The sequence below is a fragment of the Ipomoea triloba genome, chromosome 13 (assembly GCF_003576645.1).
Source record: "Ipomoea triloba cultivar NCNSP0323 chromosome 13, ASM357664v1".
NCBI lineage: Eukaryota > Viridiplantae > Streptophyta > Magnoliopsida > Solanales > Convolvulaceae > Ipomoea > Ipomoea triloba.
Window position 1 is genome coordinate 24563973 of NC_044928.1, and position 17283 is coordinate 24581255.

At 35.4% G+C, this 17283-nt stretch overlaps 3 protein-coding genes across 4 annotated transcripts; 1 reads left to right on the top strand and 2 right to left on the bottom strand.

The window, feature by feature from the left end:
- Window positions 1–2972: 2972 nt before the first annotated feature.
- Window positions 2973–6670, bottom strand: LOC116003001 (probable voltage-gated potassium channel subunit beta). Of its 2 annotated transcripts, none has more exons than XM_031243185.1 (5): window positions 5952–6670; window positions 5008–5151; window positions 4465–4629; window positions 3339–3490; window positions 2973–3233 (listed from the first exon to the last, which is right to left on the bottom strand). In XM_031243185.1, exons 1-4 carry the CDS (start codon window positions 6519–6521, stop codon window positions 3380–3382), a joined length of 990 nt encoding a protein of 329 aa, XP_031099045.1. In that variant the 5' UTR covers window positions 6522–6670; the 3' UTR covers window positions 2973–3233; window positions 3339–3379. The 2 variants fall into 2 exon arrangements, with proteins under 2 accessions (XP_031099045.1, XP_031099044.1); XM_031243184.1 differs by having other exon boundaries at window positions 4465–4659.
- Window positions 6671–11453: 4783 nt separating this feature from the next.
- On the bottom strand, window positions 11454–12249 carry LOC116000851. Its single transcript, XM_031240699.1, has 2 exons — window positions 11891–12249; window positions 11454–11806 (listed from the first exon to the last, which is right to left on the bottom strand). The coding sequence occupies exons 1-2, from the start codon at window positions 12134–12136 to the stop codon at window positions 11657–11659; spliced, it is 396 nt and encodes a 131-aa protein (XP_031096559.1). The 5' UTR covers window positions 12137–12249; the 3' UTR covers window positions 11454–11656.
- Window positions 12250–14240: 1991 nt separating this feature from the next.
- LOC116001565 (pentatricopeptide repeat-containing protein At1g15510, chloroplastic) lies at window positions 14241–17282 on the top strand. Its single transcript, XM_031241448.1, has one exon. The coding sequence runs from the start codon at window positions 14272–14274 to the stop codon at window positions 16927–16929; it is 2658 nt and encodes an 885-aa protein (XP_031097308.1). The 5' UTR covers window positions 14241–14271; the 3' UTR covers window positions 16930–17282.
- Window position 17283: the final 1 nt, after the last annotated feature.

Below are 17283 nucleotides of genomic sequence, written 5' to 3' on the forward strand. Positions count from 1 at the left end.
AAAAAATTACTCCGTATTTATTTTCTTTCCCTTTTTGGTTCATTTTAAAATTATAAGTGAAATTTTTTGCTCAAGTATCTAGTCTAATTTCTAAGTAACTAATAATCAAAATAATATAAGAAATAAAATAGTCAAATCTTGTTTGCGGAGATTTGACTATTTATTTCTTTTATATATATATATATATATATATATATATATATATATATATATATATATATATATATATATATATATTTTGAAGGGCTCGTGAAAAGACAAGTTTTTGTGCGGGATGCGGTTAACACACAAAGGATGTATCTTAAGTGTAGAAATGACGCACATAATCTTAAGTATTAAAATGAGGCACATTAAGTACACAAAACACACACCTTAAGCACACAAATCGAACACTGGAATTTAAACTCTCACTTTATTCCCACATTATTCTTTTCACATGGAATTGCAATTCCTTTCGCACCTAATTCCTTCCCTACAACTAAACGCCCCATAAGTTTCACAACTGACGCACCTTAAACACACAAATCACACACCTAAATAAGGAAAATCACGCACTTAAAGCCTTAGGCCGATGCACCTTAAGAAGGAAAATCACGCACCTATAATTTTAGACCGACGCACTTAAGTTTCAACAACTAACGCATTTTAAGCTCAAATCCACGCACCTTAAGCACAAAAACCATGCATCTTAACTCTTAAACACAAAAACCACGCACCTTAAATTTGACCTAGATGCAAAAAGATCAAATTGCCACTACATTTTTTTAATCATTGTTGATCATGGACGTTGATTTAGGCAAAATCAATGGTTCTCCTCTCACCGCACAACTACACCTGAGAAGGCCTATCGCACGTGAACAAATTTTATATATATATATATATATATATATATATATATATATATATATATATATATATGGATTAGTTCACGTGCAAAGAGTCTCCCAGGTCAAAGATGAGGTGAGATATGAGTCGTTGATCAAATCTAGATCAACGGCTCAAATCAATGAAATTTTTTAAAAAAAAAAATTAAAATTAAAATTTGAGAACTGAATGCCTTCTCCTCCTACCATTTAAAAATGGCAGACCTTAAGTGATAAAATGATGTGCATTAAGTGTTAAAATGGCGTACCTTAAGTGTTAAAATGTCGCACCTTAAGTGTTAAATTTACGCACCTTAAGCTTTACAATTAAACACATTAAGTTCTCAAGTGTAGAACTGATGACGCACCTTAAGTACTGAAATGGCACACCTTAATCACTGGAAATACGCACCTTAAGCTTTCAACAAATACGTAAAATGACCAAAATGCCATCGCATTTTTTTAAAAAAACCACTGTTTAGTATGGACGGTTGATTTTAGTAAGATCTATAGTTTCACCTGGACACCCCATTCACATTTGATCTCTATTATATATATGTATATGTATATGTATGTATATATATATATATGTATATATATGTATATACATATACATATACATATACATATACATATATATATATATATACATATATATATATATATATATATATATATATATATATATATATATATATATATATATATATATATATATATATATATATATATATATATATATATATATATATATATATATATATATATATATATATATATATATATACCATGAGATTCATGTTTTAGGTGCGAACTTTTGGACAAATCCAAATCATGAATCTGGTAGATCTAACAGTTGAAAAAAAAAATGAAAAAAAAAAAGAAAAAAAAAAGATTGAGTCATTTTTATAAATATTACAAATTTTAAAAGTTTATAATATTTATGAAAATGACCCGATTTTTTTTTACTTGATTTTCTATTCATCAGATCTTGAGATCAATGGTTTGGATTTGTCCACAGGTTCTCACTTGAGGAGTGGTCCTCATATGAACCGGATTCTATATATATAAGAACTCATCGCAGCTTAGGAGAGAAATAGGAACCTATATAGTTGATCTAAGATGATCAAGGGCTACAAATTAAGGAAAAAAAATACAGTGACATTTTTATAATTTCGATAGTGTAATTATTGAAATATTTTTTTTAGCATAATAATATGAGTAGTTTATTAGAGTTTGTCATTTTACTTAATTGGATTAGTTTGTCCTTAACTTAAACTATACCGTGAGTAGTAATTTGAATTTACTAAAGACCTGTTTGTCACTTAATTTGCTTAATTTCTCATTTGTTTTATCCATAGTGTATAGTGATTTGAATTTAGTAATGATGTTAATTATTGTCTCTAATGACTTAAAAAGTAGTAGTCCACCCTGGGAGAAATTGGCTTCATCTAACCTTAACGGCAAAAATTTGTGTGACATCGTCTTACAGATCTCAATCCGTGAGATGAATAAGATTTTTTATTATATGATTCAACATGTGCATCTCATGTCCAAATTATGACATAAATTATGTTGACCCTAACCGTCTCACGAGAGACCCATGAAACGGTTTCACGAAGTGCAATCCATCCTTAACATGGGGCTGTCTATTTAGAGTTTGTCACCTTACTTAATTGGCTTAGTTGTATCCATAATACTCTATTTCCTTTATAAAAGTGTCACCTTCAAAATTTAGGGACGTCTAATTAATGCAAATATGGAAATCAACCAAGTGATATAGTCCAGATTTTATTAGTTTTAGTTTTTGAGGGCCAGTTTTCTTTATTAATTTAATTTAGACTTAATTCTAAGAGTGTTCCCTTAACTATTAATATTTACTAATTTTTATTTTCGACTTTCAATTTCACTATAATTAATTAATTGACTATTAATTTGCCCACTATAATTGATTCATTGACTATTAATTTGCCTATCTGTTAACTCGAGAGTCTAGTTCTACATCGGTGTGTAAGGAATGGTTGATGGACCCTCCTATCTTTCATCTGTGATGCTTTGTATTTGGATCATAATTAATGAAATTTATCTCTCTTTAAAAAGAAAAAAAAATAGGTGAAACTAGTTTTAAGCTTCTGGGAAGCAACCATTTCCAAGATCCTGGCAACTGCCAAATTGTTTATTTTCCAGTAGTACATGGAGACAAACACAAGCTAGATTAAAAACAAGATGGAATAATATAAACCAGAAACCATTAAACCAACAATGTACAACCCAACTTTATGCAGTTTTCAACAAATATGTCCAGCATCAACACAATTGCACCCACTGAAATGAAAATGCCAAAAGCAGCATGCTGTTCCCGACAAAGTTCTGTTGCAGAAATAAAGCAAAAGGTTCAAAGAAAGCCAGTAATGAAAATCAATGGCTACATGTATATTAGAAGTTAGAACAAAGGACTTCATGTATGTAGCGCACCTAACAATATGAATCTGGATTATGGACACTTTGGTTTGCACCTAGCGATAAGAATCTGGGCGCTTTGGTTTCGTTTGAACTACAGCTTCAATTTTATCCATCACAGGTGCTAGCTTGGGAATGGCTTCAATAGCTTTCATGTTCTCTTTAATCTGCATATATTAGCAATGAAAGATCAGATTATAGCAATGCTACTTCAAACAGATGAACATAGAGCTCAAACCCATGAACTTCATGTACAAGTAAGCTAAAAGCAGGAAATCCATGTACCACTGTACCAGCAATTCAGCAAAGCAATAATTGGTACAATGTAAGTTGCATATCTTACTTGGAGCAGGAAATCAAATTCTCTTGTAAATTTTTATTGGAAAAAGTGCCAAATAGGTCATTGAACTTGTTAGGTTTGTGCAATTAAGTCATTAAACTAAAAGTCTGTGCATTTAGATCATCAAACAAGTAAAGAATGTGCAATTTGAATTTTTTTTACAGGTTACCAGGTAATGATTGCTTAGTCGTCTACTTAATTGAAATGATTAAATTCCCTCTACCCTCTTCTTTTTTTTTCCAAAACAATTTTTTTTTTCTTTCCATGTCATCTGAAAGATAATAAACAGTTCATGTAGGCAAACAACTAAGTAATCATTACATGGAAAACTGTAAAGGATGCAAGTTGCACTTTTTTTATTGTTCAATATCTAATTGCACATGTCTTTAGTCCGATGACTTAATTGCACAAACGCACCAAGCTTAGTGACCTATTTTCCATTTTTTCCAGTTTTATTTAAAAGTTAGATGACCATGAGCCTTGATTTTACTAGTTTTATTGGCTTTGGCATCACTGAAGAAGGGATGAAATTTGCAACAATTTACAACAACAAAGAATGACATTTTCTTTGGCTGGTCAACTGGGGATCAATTTCACTAATGGCCAATAATTTATAGACCAAAAAAGCAACTTTCACAAAAATTTATAACATGTTAAATGCATTTCTTTTGCTCACCATATGTTATCAAGATATACTGAGATGTACATAAAATGTTTAAGGAAAAGCAAAACTCAGTTAGGGATAGGGGAAATCAAACACGAGTGCTTGGAATAACAAACTCATGGAAAGAGTGGGCAGACCTGAGACTCTTTGGTGGCGCCAGTAATAACACTTGAAACATTGGGATTCGTAGCACACCAGGCAATTGCGAGTTGTGCCAAAGACACACCCAACTCATCAGCAATTGGTTTCAGTCCATTCACTTTCTTCAACACATCATCCACCAATGACCTATTGGCAAGATTCTGCAAGACGACACTCCGAGAGGATTTACTCTTTTCTTGAGGAATCATAGGAGAATTAATTATTGCTCAATTGTGGTAAATTAGTGACAATTGAACAAAGAAATAAAATGAAATTACACAAATATGGACACGTACAGATACAAATGCATTTAACTCAAAATAGGATAAGCATGTTTATCACAATTTCACCCCAATATTATGCATATACAAGGAAAAAGAAGCTTTCTAACCCATCGATCAAGTGCACCTCAATTTATTTGAATATGTTCCATCATCAATTTACTACAAATATATATCGGAGTGCCATTTCCAACTAGAAAAGTGTAAAACAAAAACCTTACCCTTTTTTTTTAATCAAGAAGAAAATGGAGGAATTACCTTGTAATTTTCCAGTGCAAACCTACTATCGGGTGGAATGTTTCCAGAGGTATACTTTCCAGTCAGAACTCCCGAAGCAAGTGGACTCCATGTGGTGAGACCAATACCGTAGTTACTATACAGAGGGAGGTACTCAGCCTCAACCTGCAAGAATCAGACCATTCTTTATCTCAATATACTCCATGTAGTAAATATCAGGCAAATTCATATCTATCAACAGCAATTACAATACTGGCGCAGTAAATAGAGAAAGCAGTAGAAAAAGAGTAGGATTAACAATCCATCCTGCATCCATTGCGTTCAATCAAGCTCATTTAATAAGATTATAGCATCTTAAAATACAGAAAACTTTGGAGCATCCATTGCATTCAATCAATCAATCAAGCTCATTTAACGATCTATAATTTTTTTGATACACTAGGTTTCCCAACATACGCCAGACTAATCCTAAGCCCCAGAACCCCTGCCCAAAAGTCGCTAGAGAAGGTATACCAGACTTTATTGTTCAGATCCAAATGAGCAAGCAAGATCAGAAATAACTGAAATAGAAGGGGTTAAAGGAAACACCGAAATGAATAGTACATGACCATGAACAACATGTTCCAATCCAAAATGTAAAATTTTCACTGCCACTGTCATAAAATGGTCCTACCAGATTGACTCCATACATTAATTCCCATGCTAAACAATAAAGTCACATCTCAAGACATACAGCAAAAAAACAACTTGCATTTTATTGAATGCATTAATTATGGTGAAAGGCCTAAATTTAACTCAGGTAAAGGCTCATATACATATGCAAGGATAGAAATGGAGCATTCCTGTACTCCCTGGCCCCATATATGATATATCTATCCATCCGTACACAAACATTTTCTAATCCAGAAAATATCACACCACAATTTTCACAAGATTTGAAGTAAAAGACAATAATAGTACAATACCTTGTGGCGAGAGAGGAGATTATACTCAGGCTGCTCAACAATCGGTCCAACGAGATCCAATCGCTGAGCCACACTCCACGCCTCAGTGATCTGCTGCGCCGACCACTCGCTAGTCCCCCAGTAAAACGCCCACCCCTTATCGATCACATAGTTCATAGCCCTAACCGTCTCCTCAATCGGAGTACTGGTATCGGGGCGGTGACAGTAGATCAAGTCCACATAATCCATATCGAGCCTCTTGAGCGACGCCTTGGTGCCCTCCACGATGTGTTTCCGGGACAAACCCTTGTCATTGGGCCCGGGCCCGCCCCAGAAGATCTTGGTGGAGATGACGATGTCGGAGCGCTTCCATCCCAGCTCCCGGATGGCCTGCCCCATGATCTCCTCGGCGCGGCCATTCGCGTACACCTCGGCGTTGTCGAAGAAATTCACGCCGTGGTCGCGGCAGCACTGGAGGATGGACTTCGCTTCCTTGACGTCTAGCTGGTTGCCGAAAGTGACCCAGGCGCCGAATGAGAGCTGGGACACTTTCAGCCCGGATCTGCCCAGATTCTTGTACTGCATCTGCATTGTTCTAGGATTTTGGGTCTCCCAGTCGCCGCCGATAGTCGATAGAGAGAAAGAGAGAAAGAAAAGTGTGACTGTTCGAGAGAATGCGCACTGCCCAGAGCGTTAATGATATTTTAGGAGAAACCCAGAAAATAATCTGCAAACGGACAATACAGATTCTACGTTATAACTGACGTAACGTATATATAATAAAATGATAAGGGCGAGTATGTTTTAAAAAAAATATTTAGGTAATTTAAGCTACTTCAAATTAAAATTTAAACCAACAAAACTCTTCTCTTAAGTTTTCAAAAAAAAAAAAAAAAAAAAAACTTCTTCTTTTAAGTAGCTATGGACAGATACTACGTTGTAACAGAGTCAATAATACTCAAAAAAAAATTGAGCTCTTAGTGTCACTGTAAAGATAAATTGCAAATCATTCAATCGATCTGTTAATCAGACTCTAGTTTTCATGCGCACACAAGATGTTCAATCAACACATTTCTATCATCTTGGACATCTTTTCATTAAGGGAAAGTATGTTTACCGCGATAGCCTGTTAGCTGGGTAGACATGACTACAGTTTGGTTCTGATTCTAAAATCTAAACCGTTAGTTTACGATTATGAAAAAGGGCAAATTAGAACCAAATATTTTTAGGAAGATTTCGGTTTGAATCATCGGTTAGAATAGAATTTTTTTTTTTGTAATTTTTTTTATTTTTAAAATTTATCATGTGAAAATTTTTAAAATTAGTTATATTAAATATTTAAACTTTAACTTTAAATTTTTTTAAAAAATGATTCTATTTTTTTTTTTCAGTTGGGAACACGACCGCCACTTTTTTTTTTTTAAGACACGATCGCCAGTTCTAGTTCCTCATTTTATCAAACAAAAATTGAAACTTTTTGAATTCCAGTTCGATTATAACCAAAATTACCAATTTGTGGTCATCTATTGGTCGTAGTATAAAACCACATACAAATACCCGGAGTATTCCGGGGTTATCGAACCACAGGGAAGTGGGGTATCAAGCACTAGTTACTAATTATATTCGCAAGAAGCTATTCCTACGTTAACAATGGATGATTATCTATGAATATGCAAACAAGATAATTAAAACAAGGCAAACGGGTTTTTGTATTCAAAGAGGTAAAAGCGGGATTTTTTTGGGAGTTGAAGTGTTTAATCACCTAGTGCCAATCTAAAGTGAAATAATTATTTGGGTTAAACAAGTGTGGAGAATTGCCATCTAAAAGGGAAAGGTTACTCTCGTAACTCAAACCCAAAATACGGTAATTGGAATACTCACTCTCGTGAGCTACTCACAATCTAAAATCGAAACTAAGCAATAAATGGAATACCCACTCTCGTGGGCTATTCACAATTGGAATACTCACTCTCGTGAGCTATTCACAATATATCCCTTAACCAAATTGTCCTCTCTCGAGGTACAATAGTCAAGTGCAATTGCGGGTGCTCTTTGATTCATAGACAAATCTAGCAAGGGTACAAGTAATCATATGCATCTAATTACAAGTATCAATAACATAAATCACAATTGCAACACAAACAATAAACCCAAATAGATATTTCATTAAAACAAAATAAGAACTAGGCACATAGGTTCATAAACACTTTTATACCCAAAAATCCCAAAAGAAAGTTTAGCCTAACATGGCTAAAATAGATCCAACAAATATTCAATAAAGTTCAAAATAGAAAAGAGAAAGGAAGATATTCTCCCAAATGATGCCTCCAAGCTCTTTTCTTTGATCTCCTTTTCAAAAGTTGTGATGATTTCTTCTTTGGCTTTTGGAGATGATGAAGCTTCTTTTCCTTGTTCTTTTTCCTCTTTTTCTGACAAGAACCAGCAGCCAACCGGTAGGGTTTGAAGAGAAAATGATGTTTTTATAGTGAGTGGAGAAAGAGGGGCAAAAATGACAATTTTTAGAAGTTGGGAATCGCAAATCTGCGACATTCGACGCGTCGAATGCAACACTCGACGCGTCGAATGTCTACAGCACCGAAACGAGGCTGTTCTGCCTCATTTTTGGGATTTTCGACGCGTCGAAAATTCCTGTGACGCAGTTGCGACTTGCGTCCTGATTTTGACCCTTTTCCCTTTTGAATCAAGCCTTGATGTCTTCATAAGAGTTGTAGCCCTTGAAGTCTTCTTTCCAATGGTTCAAGAATCACCTCATTTGGATATTCCTACGCTGAGATATGGTCCAATTACCGAGGTGTCGCCATGGTAGCGGGAATTTCAACTCTTTGGCTCGTTTGGATTGGCTTTTGCTCCCAAATGGTTCTAATGCACTTCTAAACACATCAAAAACATCTAAACCAAGCATTATACCATTTTAAATATAAAAATAAAGAAATAAGCATTGGATACAACATTTTATCACACAATTAACTATAAAACCTACATAAAAACACAAGTAAAATAGGTACAAATGAGAGTGTATCATCTATTAATGGTAGGTTGGGACAGGGCAGTGGATCGAGTAGATGAAGGTTGGGTAAATAAATGGTGAGCTAGTAAGACATTTGTGGAGTCATCCCGATCATGATATTAATCAAAAATTTGACATATTTCACGAATTGAGATCGTAAGATGGTCTCATACAAATTTTTGTCATTAAAAAAAATATCATTATCAATTTCAAGTATCTCCTTAGAGTTTTTAGTTTTCACAATATTGATTTGATCTGCCTAAGAAGATGCGTATATCCTACCATATGCCCCATCACTTTGATGATGAGAGTTAAACGGCAGTCTCTGGAACCATTTGGTTTATGATCTCATCACCATTCGTAGGGGGTTCCACGACAACATAAACAAAGCATTCCCCTTCATCAATTGTTGTCGGTTTTGCCTTCTTTGTGCTTTGTTAAACTAAGGGTGTGTTTGGTTGACAAGTTTAGCTACGTCAATGGATATTAAAATTATTGTTATTCTTTAGCACTGTTGCAAAAATCCTCACTAGGTCGCCTAGGCACCCGCCTAGGCGCTAGGCGCTCCTAGACCGTGGCGAATTGCTCCCTGGACGTCCGCCTAGGAGGCCGCCTAGCGCTTAACATGGCCGACTGGGCCGAATTCGGCCGAGTTAACTCGCCCAACTCAGTAGAGTTAGCCGAGTTAACTCGAGTGAGTCGATCTTGTTAATTTAATTATTATATTTATATATATTTAAATTTATTTATTTATATAAGTAAGAGACGTAAGATATATATATAAAATATATGACATACATCCACACACATGAATTAATTTTTTGTTTTTATAGGTCACTGCCTAAAACCGCTTAGGTGCCGCCTAGACCGCTTAGGCGCTAGGCGCTAGTCTACCACCCGACTAGCGCCTAGCGCCTACTGCAACCATGTTCTTTAGTTGACAGGTTTTTAAAATATTACTATGGTTTTGATTACCCTTAATTGCAAAATTCATTCCCTAATAAAATAAAGGTTTCATCGCTTCCTCCTCAGTCGCTTCCCTAACTATTAATAATCATTCTCATTCCACCCTACTACCAAACATACAAAATACTTTTACCAAAATTCATTAACATTACCAAATATTTGATACACACCCAATTTCGATTTTCATGTGCGAACCAAACACACCCTAAATCTTTTGTCCAACAACGATTGAGTCAAAAAAAGTATTTCAAAGAGTTACCATTTTTTAACAAATACGGAGTAATTTTATTGTTCGTGATTTTATTATTACTTCTTAATTAAAGTTTTTTTTTTTTAGTTTTTTTTTAGTACTACTGACTCTGTTACAATGTAGTATCTGTTCATAGCTACTTTTTTTTTTAGTACTACTGACTCTGTTACAATGTAGTATCTGTTCATAACTACTTTCTCAACCTACTGAAGCGCGAACCCACTCCCATCATCCATGTGAAAGTGTTAACTGGGACACCGGATGCCACTAGACCGCAAGGTCATTGGCTTTTTTTTTTTTTTTTAGTGTTCAAAGAATCAAAGGGTGTGTGTTATTGTGGAACGTAAGGCTATCATATTAGTGGTTCTATCATTTTCCTTTACAATTAAGGATCCCTACCTCAATAATGAAAATTGGCACTTTGGTCACAGCTTAGGTACTAACTTCACTCTTTGCATTATTGTGGACATTAAACGTGTATAATAATAAAGCACAGAAAAAATAAAAGGCTATTTTTTTTATATAATTAAAAAGATTTACCAAACAATATTTATTACTAAAAATAAGTAATAAATATTATCAGGTTCAACTAAAACTTTTGAAATTTTCAAATTAACATGATGAAGTTTTAATTTTGATAAATTAGCACATTCACACTAATAAATATAAACTTAATAAATGTAAATTTATACACCATTCAATCAATATAAACTTCTATTTCTGAAATCTAACTAAAAATAATTAATATACACACACGCACACTATAATGTGATAATTAAATAAGTTTTTTTTTTAAAAAAATTATTATTTATTTTCATACAAAATATTTTATTTTGTAATAAATTTATTTACAAATTTAATAAAAATTACTAACCATGAGCTTACATATAAATTCTTTATATATTTTGTTCCATGTCCATTGAGAAACAAATAATAGTCTTAAGTAGTTTGAGCTATCGAGTTAGCCCACTAAATTTCTGGTTGTTCGTTCAAACTATCGCCTTATCAGGTAACTCATCAGTTTCGAGTTAAGATTGACATCCCTATAATCTATACTATGTCTTTATATTTTTACCAAAAAATGAAAGTTATGAAACCACCCAAGAAAGCGTTTGACACTTTACTGGGAAAATTAATTTAACGGTTCATTTGGTTATATATAGAATACAATGCATAATAAAGCAAACTACAAAGTATAATGCATAATAAATCAAATTACAATAATCATAAAAGAATATGGACATACTACATAAAATTCATAATAAATAAAACAGAAGAATAAAGGAAAGAAGACGCAAAATTTATTATCTCCAGGATGGATATGATGGCCATTGTACGTTTACAAGAAAATTAATGTGCTTAACCTGTTTCTTAAAATCTGAAAATTTATGTGAATTAATCTTCTATTATCTGGACAAAGAAAAAAAGAAAATATAATATCACCTGTAAAGAAAGAAAGAAAAAAAGAATTGATGGAGCTAATTAAATCAAATTGTAGTAAAAGTTGTTCCCAGCTTGAAGAATCCGATGAGATTTGCCACATGGGCATTTCAAGTGAATTGCTATCCCGTTTCCACATTTCTCCACGCTTACTGCCTCTTCGTTATCGCCGCCATTAATTTCAGTTTCATTCTGAAAAAAAAAATTGAAATAAATAAAATTTAGATTAAAGTAATCTGAAAAGAAAAGGAATAAAAGATTGAATCTTGAAATTACCTTGGAACTAGGGCTGTCTTGTTGTATCCCGAAAGCTACTGCGGAGGGGCCGGAGAAAGACGGGTGAAACGGCGGCGATGAAGGGTTGGTGGTTTCCGGTGACAGAGGGCGTGAAGCGGTGGAGTTGAAGGGGTGAGAGAGTGTGGAGGAGGGCGATGGGAAGGTGATGGGAAGTGGGAGGATCTTGAAGCCACGGTGGTGGTGGTGGTGGCCGGAGGAGAGAGATTCCGGTGACTTTCTCTTCATGGTGAAAGTAGAGGTTGCGGATTGCGGTGGTGGATGAGAACTGAGAAGCCAAAGCAGAGGGAATCTTGGAGACGTTTCTTATTTCGCCGTTTGTCAGATTTCTTGATGAGTTAGTTGATGACTTCAATTGGGCAAATGGTAAAGGGCGAATTTAAAGAAAAGTTATGGCGCCAAGGAGGTTTACTGAATAACGGTAAAAATGAATAAATTTTAGAGTTCGATTAATAAATAAACAAAGTAGGCTTGTTTGTTAAGAGCTGGCCAAAAGTCACTCAATTTTCATAATTATAAATATAATAGTGGTTGATTATGTATATTCAACTAGTTTGTTTTGCATATCCAAAGATAGTATACAAGTTTATATGTAATATTTTTAATAGCCAATTATATTAAAATTGAAATGTTTGAGTATCGAGTTATGTTTAATGTTATATGTTGTTGGATCACCCAAATGAGATATTCAATGCACTTGATTGTTTATGATGTATTATTTAAATCTTATTATATGTTTATGTATTAATGCAAAATAATATTTAAGTTTTCATTTTATTGTTGAATATATTGCAGCCTCTAGTTATGTTCCAATTAATTTGTAGGTTGCATCTGTAGTTAAGTGTAATGAGCTTAACTTTACTGGGTGGCATGAACAAATCTAGTTTCTTGGTATCCTAGATCTTGATCTAGCACTCCTAAATGATAAGCCCGTTGTTATTAATGATAGTAGCAGTGCTGATGAAATAGCTTTCTATCAAGCATGAGAAATATTAAACAGACTCAACCTAATGTTTATAAGAATGACACTTGAAAATAGCATTAAGTCTACAATTCCCAAAACTGATAGTGCTAAGGATATGCCAAAATATGTATTCCCTCCATCCCGAAATGGATGTCTCATTTGCTTTTTGCACGCTTTTTAAGAAATTAAAGTAAATGTGATATGCTTTCCAATTATGCCCCCAACTTTTTCACTTTTGAAAATAAAAGCAATAAAGAAATGAAAAGTCATAAGGGTAAAGTGGGAAAAGTAGAATGATGGTGATGTTCAATTTTAGAAAGAGGACAACATTTTGGACAAACTAAAAAGGAAAGTAAGACACATAAAATGGGACAGAGGGAGTAGAAGATAGTCCACATTTTGATTCTACTAACAAGTCTCTAGCTGGCTCATTAATGGATACGCTAACCATCATGAAGTTTGAAGGTTCCCGTACCATACTCCTTTGAGGGGATGGATCTCACGTAGATGCTTTTTATTTAATTAATGTCTCAGATTTTGCAGGATAATAGGTGCTCAACACTCGACACTAAGCCTTAAGCACTCAACCTCTCGGTTCTTTAGAACTCAACGATCGGCCACTTGGAAAAGTGGGTGGTGCAGTGCCTCTCTAAAAAAAGTGGTCAGTAATGGAATTGAACGCATGAAAAAGGAGTTGGTGATGAAGTTCCTTGGCCTCTCCTTGAGAAAAGGAGTTGGAAATGATGAGTTGACTGTGGACCACCGTATTATACTTTCCTGCGCCATGCTTCACGAGATGCATGAAAGTGAGAGACTGATGATGGATACCTAGTGTAGGTACCTAGTCGGTACCACCTAGCAAGCAGTCAGACTTGACACTCAAACTCAGCAATCAGCATCGGGACATGACCAATGAGGCTCCCTAAATTATTCTTCCATAACCTCCAAACTAATTAATTATAACATTAAATCCCATTATTACTCATTCATCACCCATTACTATAGGCTATTCTACTACTATGTAGGCATGTATTTTACCGATTTATCTACTATAAAAATGCCTAAAGACAAATAAAGAAGTACAACTCCATCTCTCCGAAAAAGACACCTACAAAAATGGATAAGGTAAATCGCGAGTTATCCAAACTTGTCTCCTAGTTAATACTTGTCAAGAAATTAATCTCTACACTTCCACCGTCGGGAGGCTAATCTCCCATCTTGGAGCCCAATAATATGTTTAAAATTAATTAGTTATGATATTAGTTTGCATGTTATCCGTTATCCCGACACTTTCACCAAGGATCAAATTATTGGTAAATATCTTTTCAAATGCATCAAATTTTATTTTTAATTATATTAAGGAAAATATCACATTTGGGGAGCATTCTCCGGCGAGGTAATGTTTCCTTCTTCCTCGGTGTCTTGGAAGATGGCAGTTGCAGCAGCTAAAACCCCAACCACCCTCATCCACTCCGACCACCGCCATCCTCACTTCTCCAAGCTTCATATCACCAAAGAACTCAGCTTTTCCAAGATTTTCAGTAAGCCCCACAAGTTTTATCAGTTAAAAACCCACCAGAATTTTACCCTCTTCTCTACTTCCACTCCCTCCTCAGCTGACCCCAACTCTCACCTCACTCGACTATGCCTCCAAAGCCAGCTAGACCAAGCCGTAAGTTTCTTGAACTCGAGACAAGACCTTCGCAGTGATATCGAAGAAGAAACGTTTGTTTATTTGATTAGGCTTTGCGAATTCAAACGAGCGTATAAAGAAGGGTGTCTAATATGTTCTGTTGTGCTGAGTTTGATGTCCCAGTTAAGCTTGAGGCTCGGGAATTCTTTGCTGAGTATGCTTGTAAAGTTGGGGAATTTGGGAGATGCCTGGTATGTGTTTGGGAAAATGGCGGAGAGAGATGTGTTCTCTTGGAATGTTTTGATTGGCGGGTACGCCAAAAATGGATACTTTGATGAGGCTTTGGATTTGTATCATCGTATGTTGTGGGTGGGATATAGGCCTGATGTTTATACTTTCACTTGTGTGTTGAGGACTTGTGGCGGAATACCTGATTGGAGAATAGGTAGAGAGATTCATGTTCATGTAATTAGGTTTGGGTTTGGGTGTGATATTGATGTTGTTAATGCAATGATTACTATGTATGTGAAATGCGGTGACATTGTTAGTGCCAGGAAGCTGTTTGATGGAATGCCTAAGAGGGATACGATCTCATGGAATGCCATGATATCTGGGTATTTCGAGAATGGTGACTATTTGGAAGGTTTGAGCTTGTTCTTCTTGATGAGAGAGTTTGGCTATTATCCGAATTTAATGACCATGACGAGTGTGATCTCTGCATGTGAGGTTCTTTGTGATGAGAGGTTAGGGAGAGCTTTACATGGCTATGTGGCTAAAATGGAATACGGGGATGAAGTTTCGTTGGGTAATTCGCTAATTCAGTTGTACTCTGCTGTTGGGAATTTGGGGGAAGTGCAAAAAGTTTTTTGGAGGATCGAGTGCAAAGATGTGGTGTCATGGACTGCAATGATTTCAGCTTATCAGAATAATGATTTGCCTGAAAAGGCAGTGGAAACATATAAAACAATGGAGATGGTGGGTGTCAAGCCGGATGAGATAACCATTGCTTCCGTTATATCTGCATGTGCTTCTTTGGGATTTCTAGATATGGGCATTAAGCTTCATGAGCTTGCCAAAAGGATGGGATTTGTAGCATATATAATAGTTGCAAACACACTCATTGATTTATATTCCAAATGTGGTTATATTGATAAGGCTTTGGAAGTCTTTTATGCGATCCCCAGAAAGGATGTGATATCCTGGACATCTATCATACTTGGTCTTCGGATTAACAATCGAAGTTTTGAAGCTTTGATTTTTTTCCGGAAAATGACGCTCACTATGGATCCAAATTCAATTACCTTGATCTCTTCTCTTTCTGCGTGTGCTAGGATAGGAGCTTTAATGTGTGGTAAAGAGATACATGCATATGTGCTGAGAAATGGGATGGCTTTTGATGGATTTTTGCCCAATGCTCTTCTTGACTTGTATGTCAGGTGTGGAAAAATGGGCCCTGCATTGAATCTATTTAATATGCAGCAGCAAGACGTGGCAGCTTGGAACATTCTGCTTACAGGCTATGCCCAGCGGGGGCAAGGTGAACTTGCTATAGAGTTATTTGATAGAATGATAAATTCAAACTTGAAGCCCAGTGAGATTACTTTTATATCTCTATTATGTGCCTGTAGCAAGTCCGGGATGGTGAATCAAGGCCTTGAGTATTTTGACATTATGGAATCTAAGTTTTTTATCAAACCAAATCTGAAGCATTATGCTTGTGTGGTTGATCTACTGGGCCGAGCTGGGCAACTGGAAGATGCTTATGACTTTATACAGAAAATGACCATAAAACCTGACATAGCTATTTGGGGAGCCTTGTTGAATTCATGTAGGATCTACAGGCATCTTGAACTCGGGGAACTTGCTGCTAGACATATTCTTGAAATGGATGAAGTAAATCTGGGGTATTATACCCTCGTATGCAACCTGTACTTTGATTGCGGAAAGTGGGATGAAGTTGCTAGACTCAAAAAATTGATGAGAGAAAAGGGGCTGGATATTGATCCCGGGTGCTGCTGGATAGAAGTAAAAGGCAAAGTTCATGCATTCCTTAGTGGCGATGATTTCCACCCTGAAATAAAGCAAATAAATGAAGTTCTAAAAGGATTTTTTGATAAAATGAAAGCAGCTGGTCTTGATGAACCAGAAAGAAGTCTTGTAGATGAAGTCGAAGCTTCAAAAGCTGAGATTTTTTGTGGGCACAGTGAGAGGTTGGCTATTGCATTTGGGCTGCTAAATAGTGTTCCCGGGATGCCTATTTCAGTAACTAAAAATCTTTACATGTGCCAGAGCTGTCATAACCTCGTCAAATTTATATCTATGGCAGTTCGGAGAGAAATCTCTGTCAGAGATTGCGAAGGTTTTCACCATTTCAAGGATGGAAGCTGCTCTTGTGGGGATAATGGGTTTTGGGGGAAATCTTAGATGAATTTCTCTCTACCTCTTCCACCAATTTAATCGCCAATGAATGAGTCACACATCTAGGGAGCATTGTATTGTATTAACTAGAGACTGTATCCATTTAGACATAAATACCTTCCCTGTCACACATGAAAAAGAGCTGGTCAGAACTGTCTACTTCAATTCATCTTCATATAACATTATCATAGCTAAGGATTTAGAAATATAACTCTGCTAAGTAGTTGTAACATAGGTTTAGTTACTTTATTGTGCATTTGTGCTTCTATCTTATCATATATAGCCGTAGTTCTATGTACAAAAGATTGTAGCGTTTTAGAAACACAAATTAATCAAGGAAATGCTCAGTTTCTGAACTTC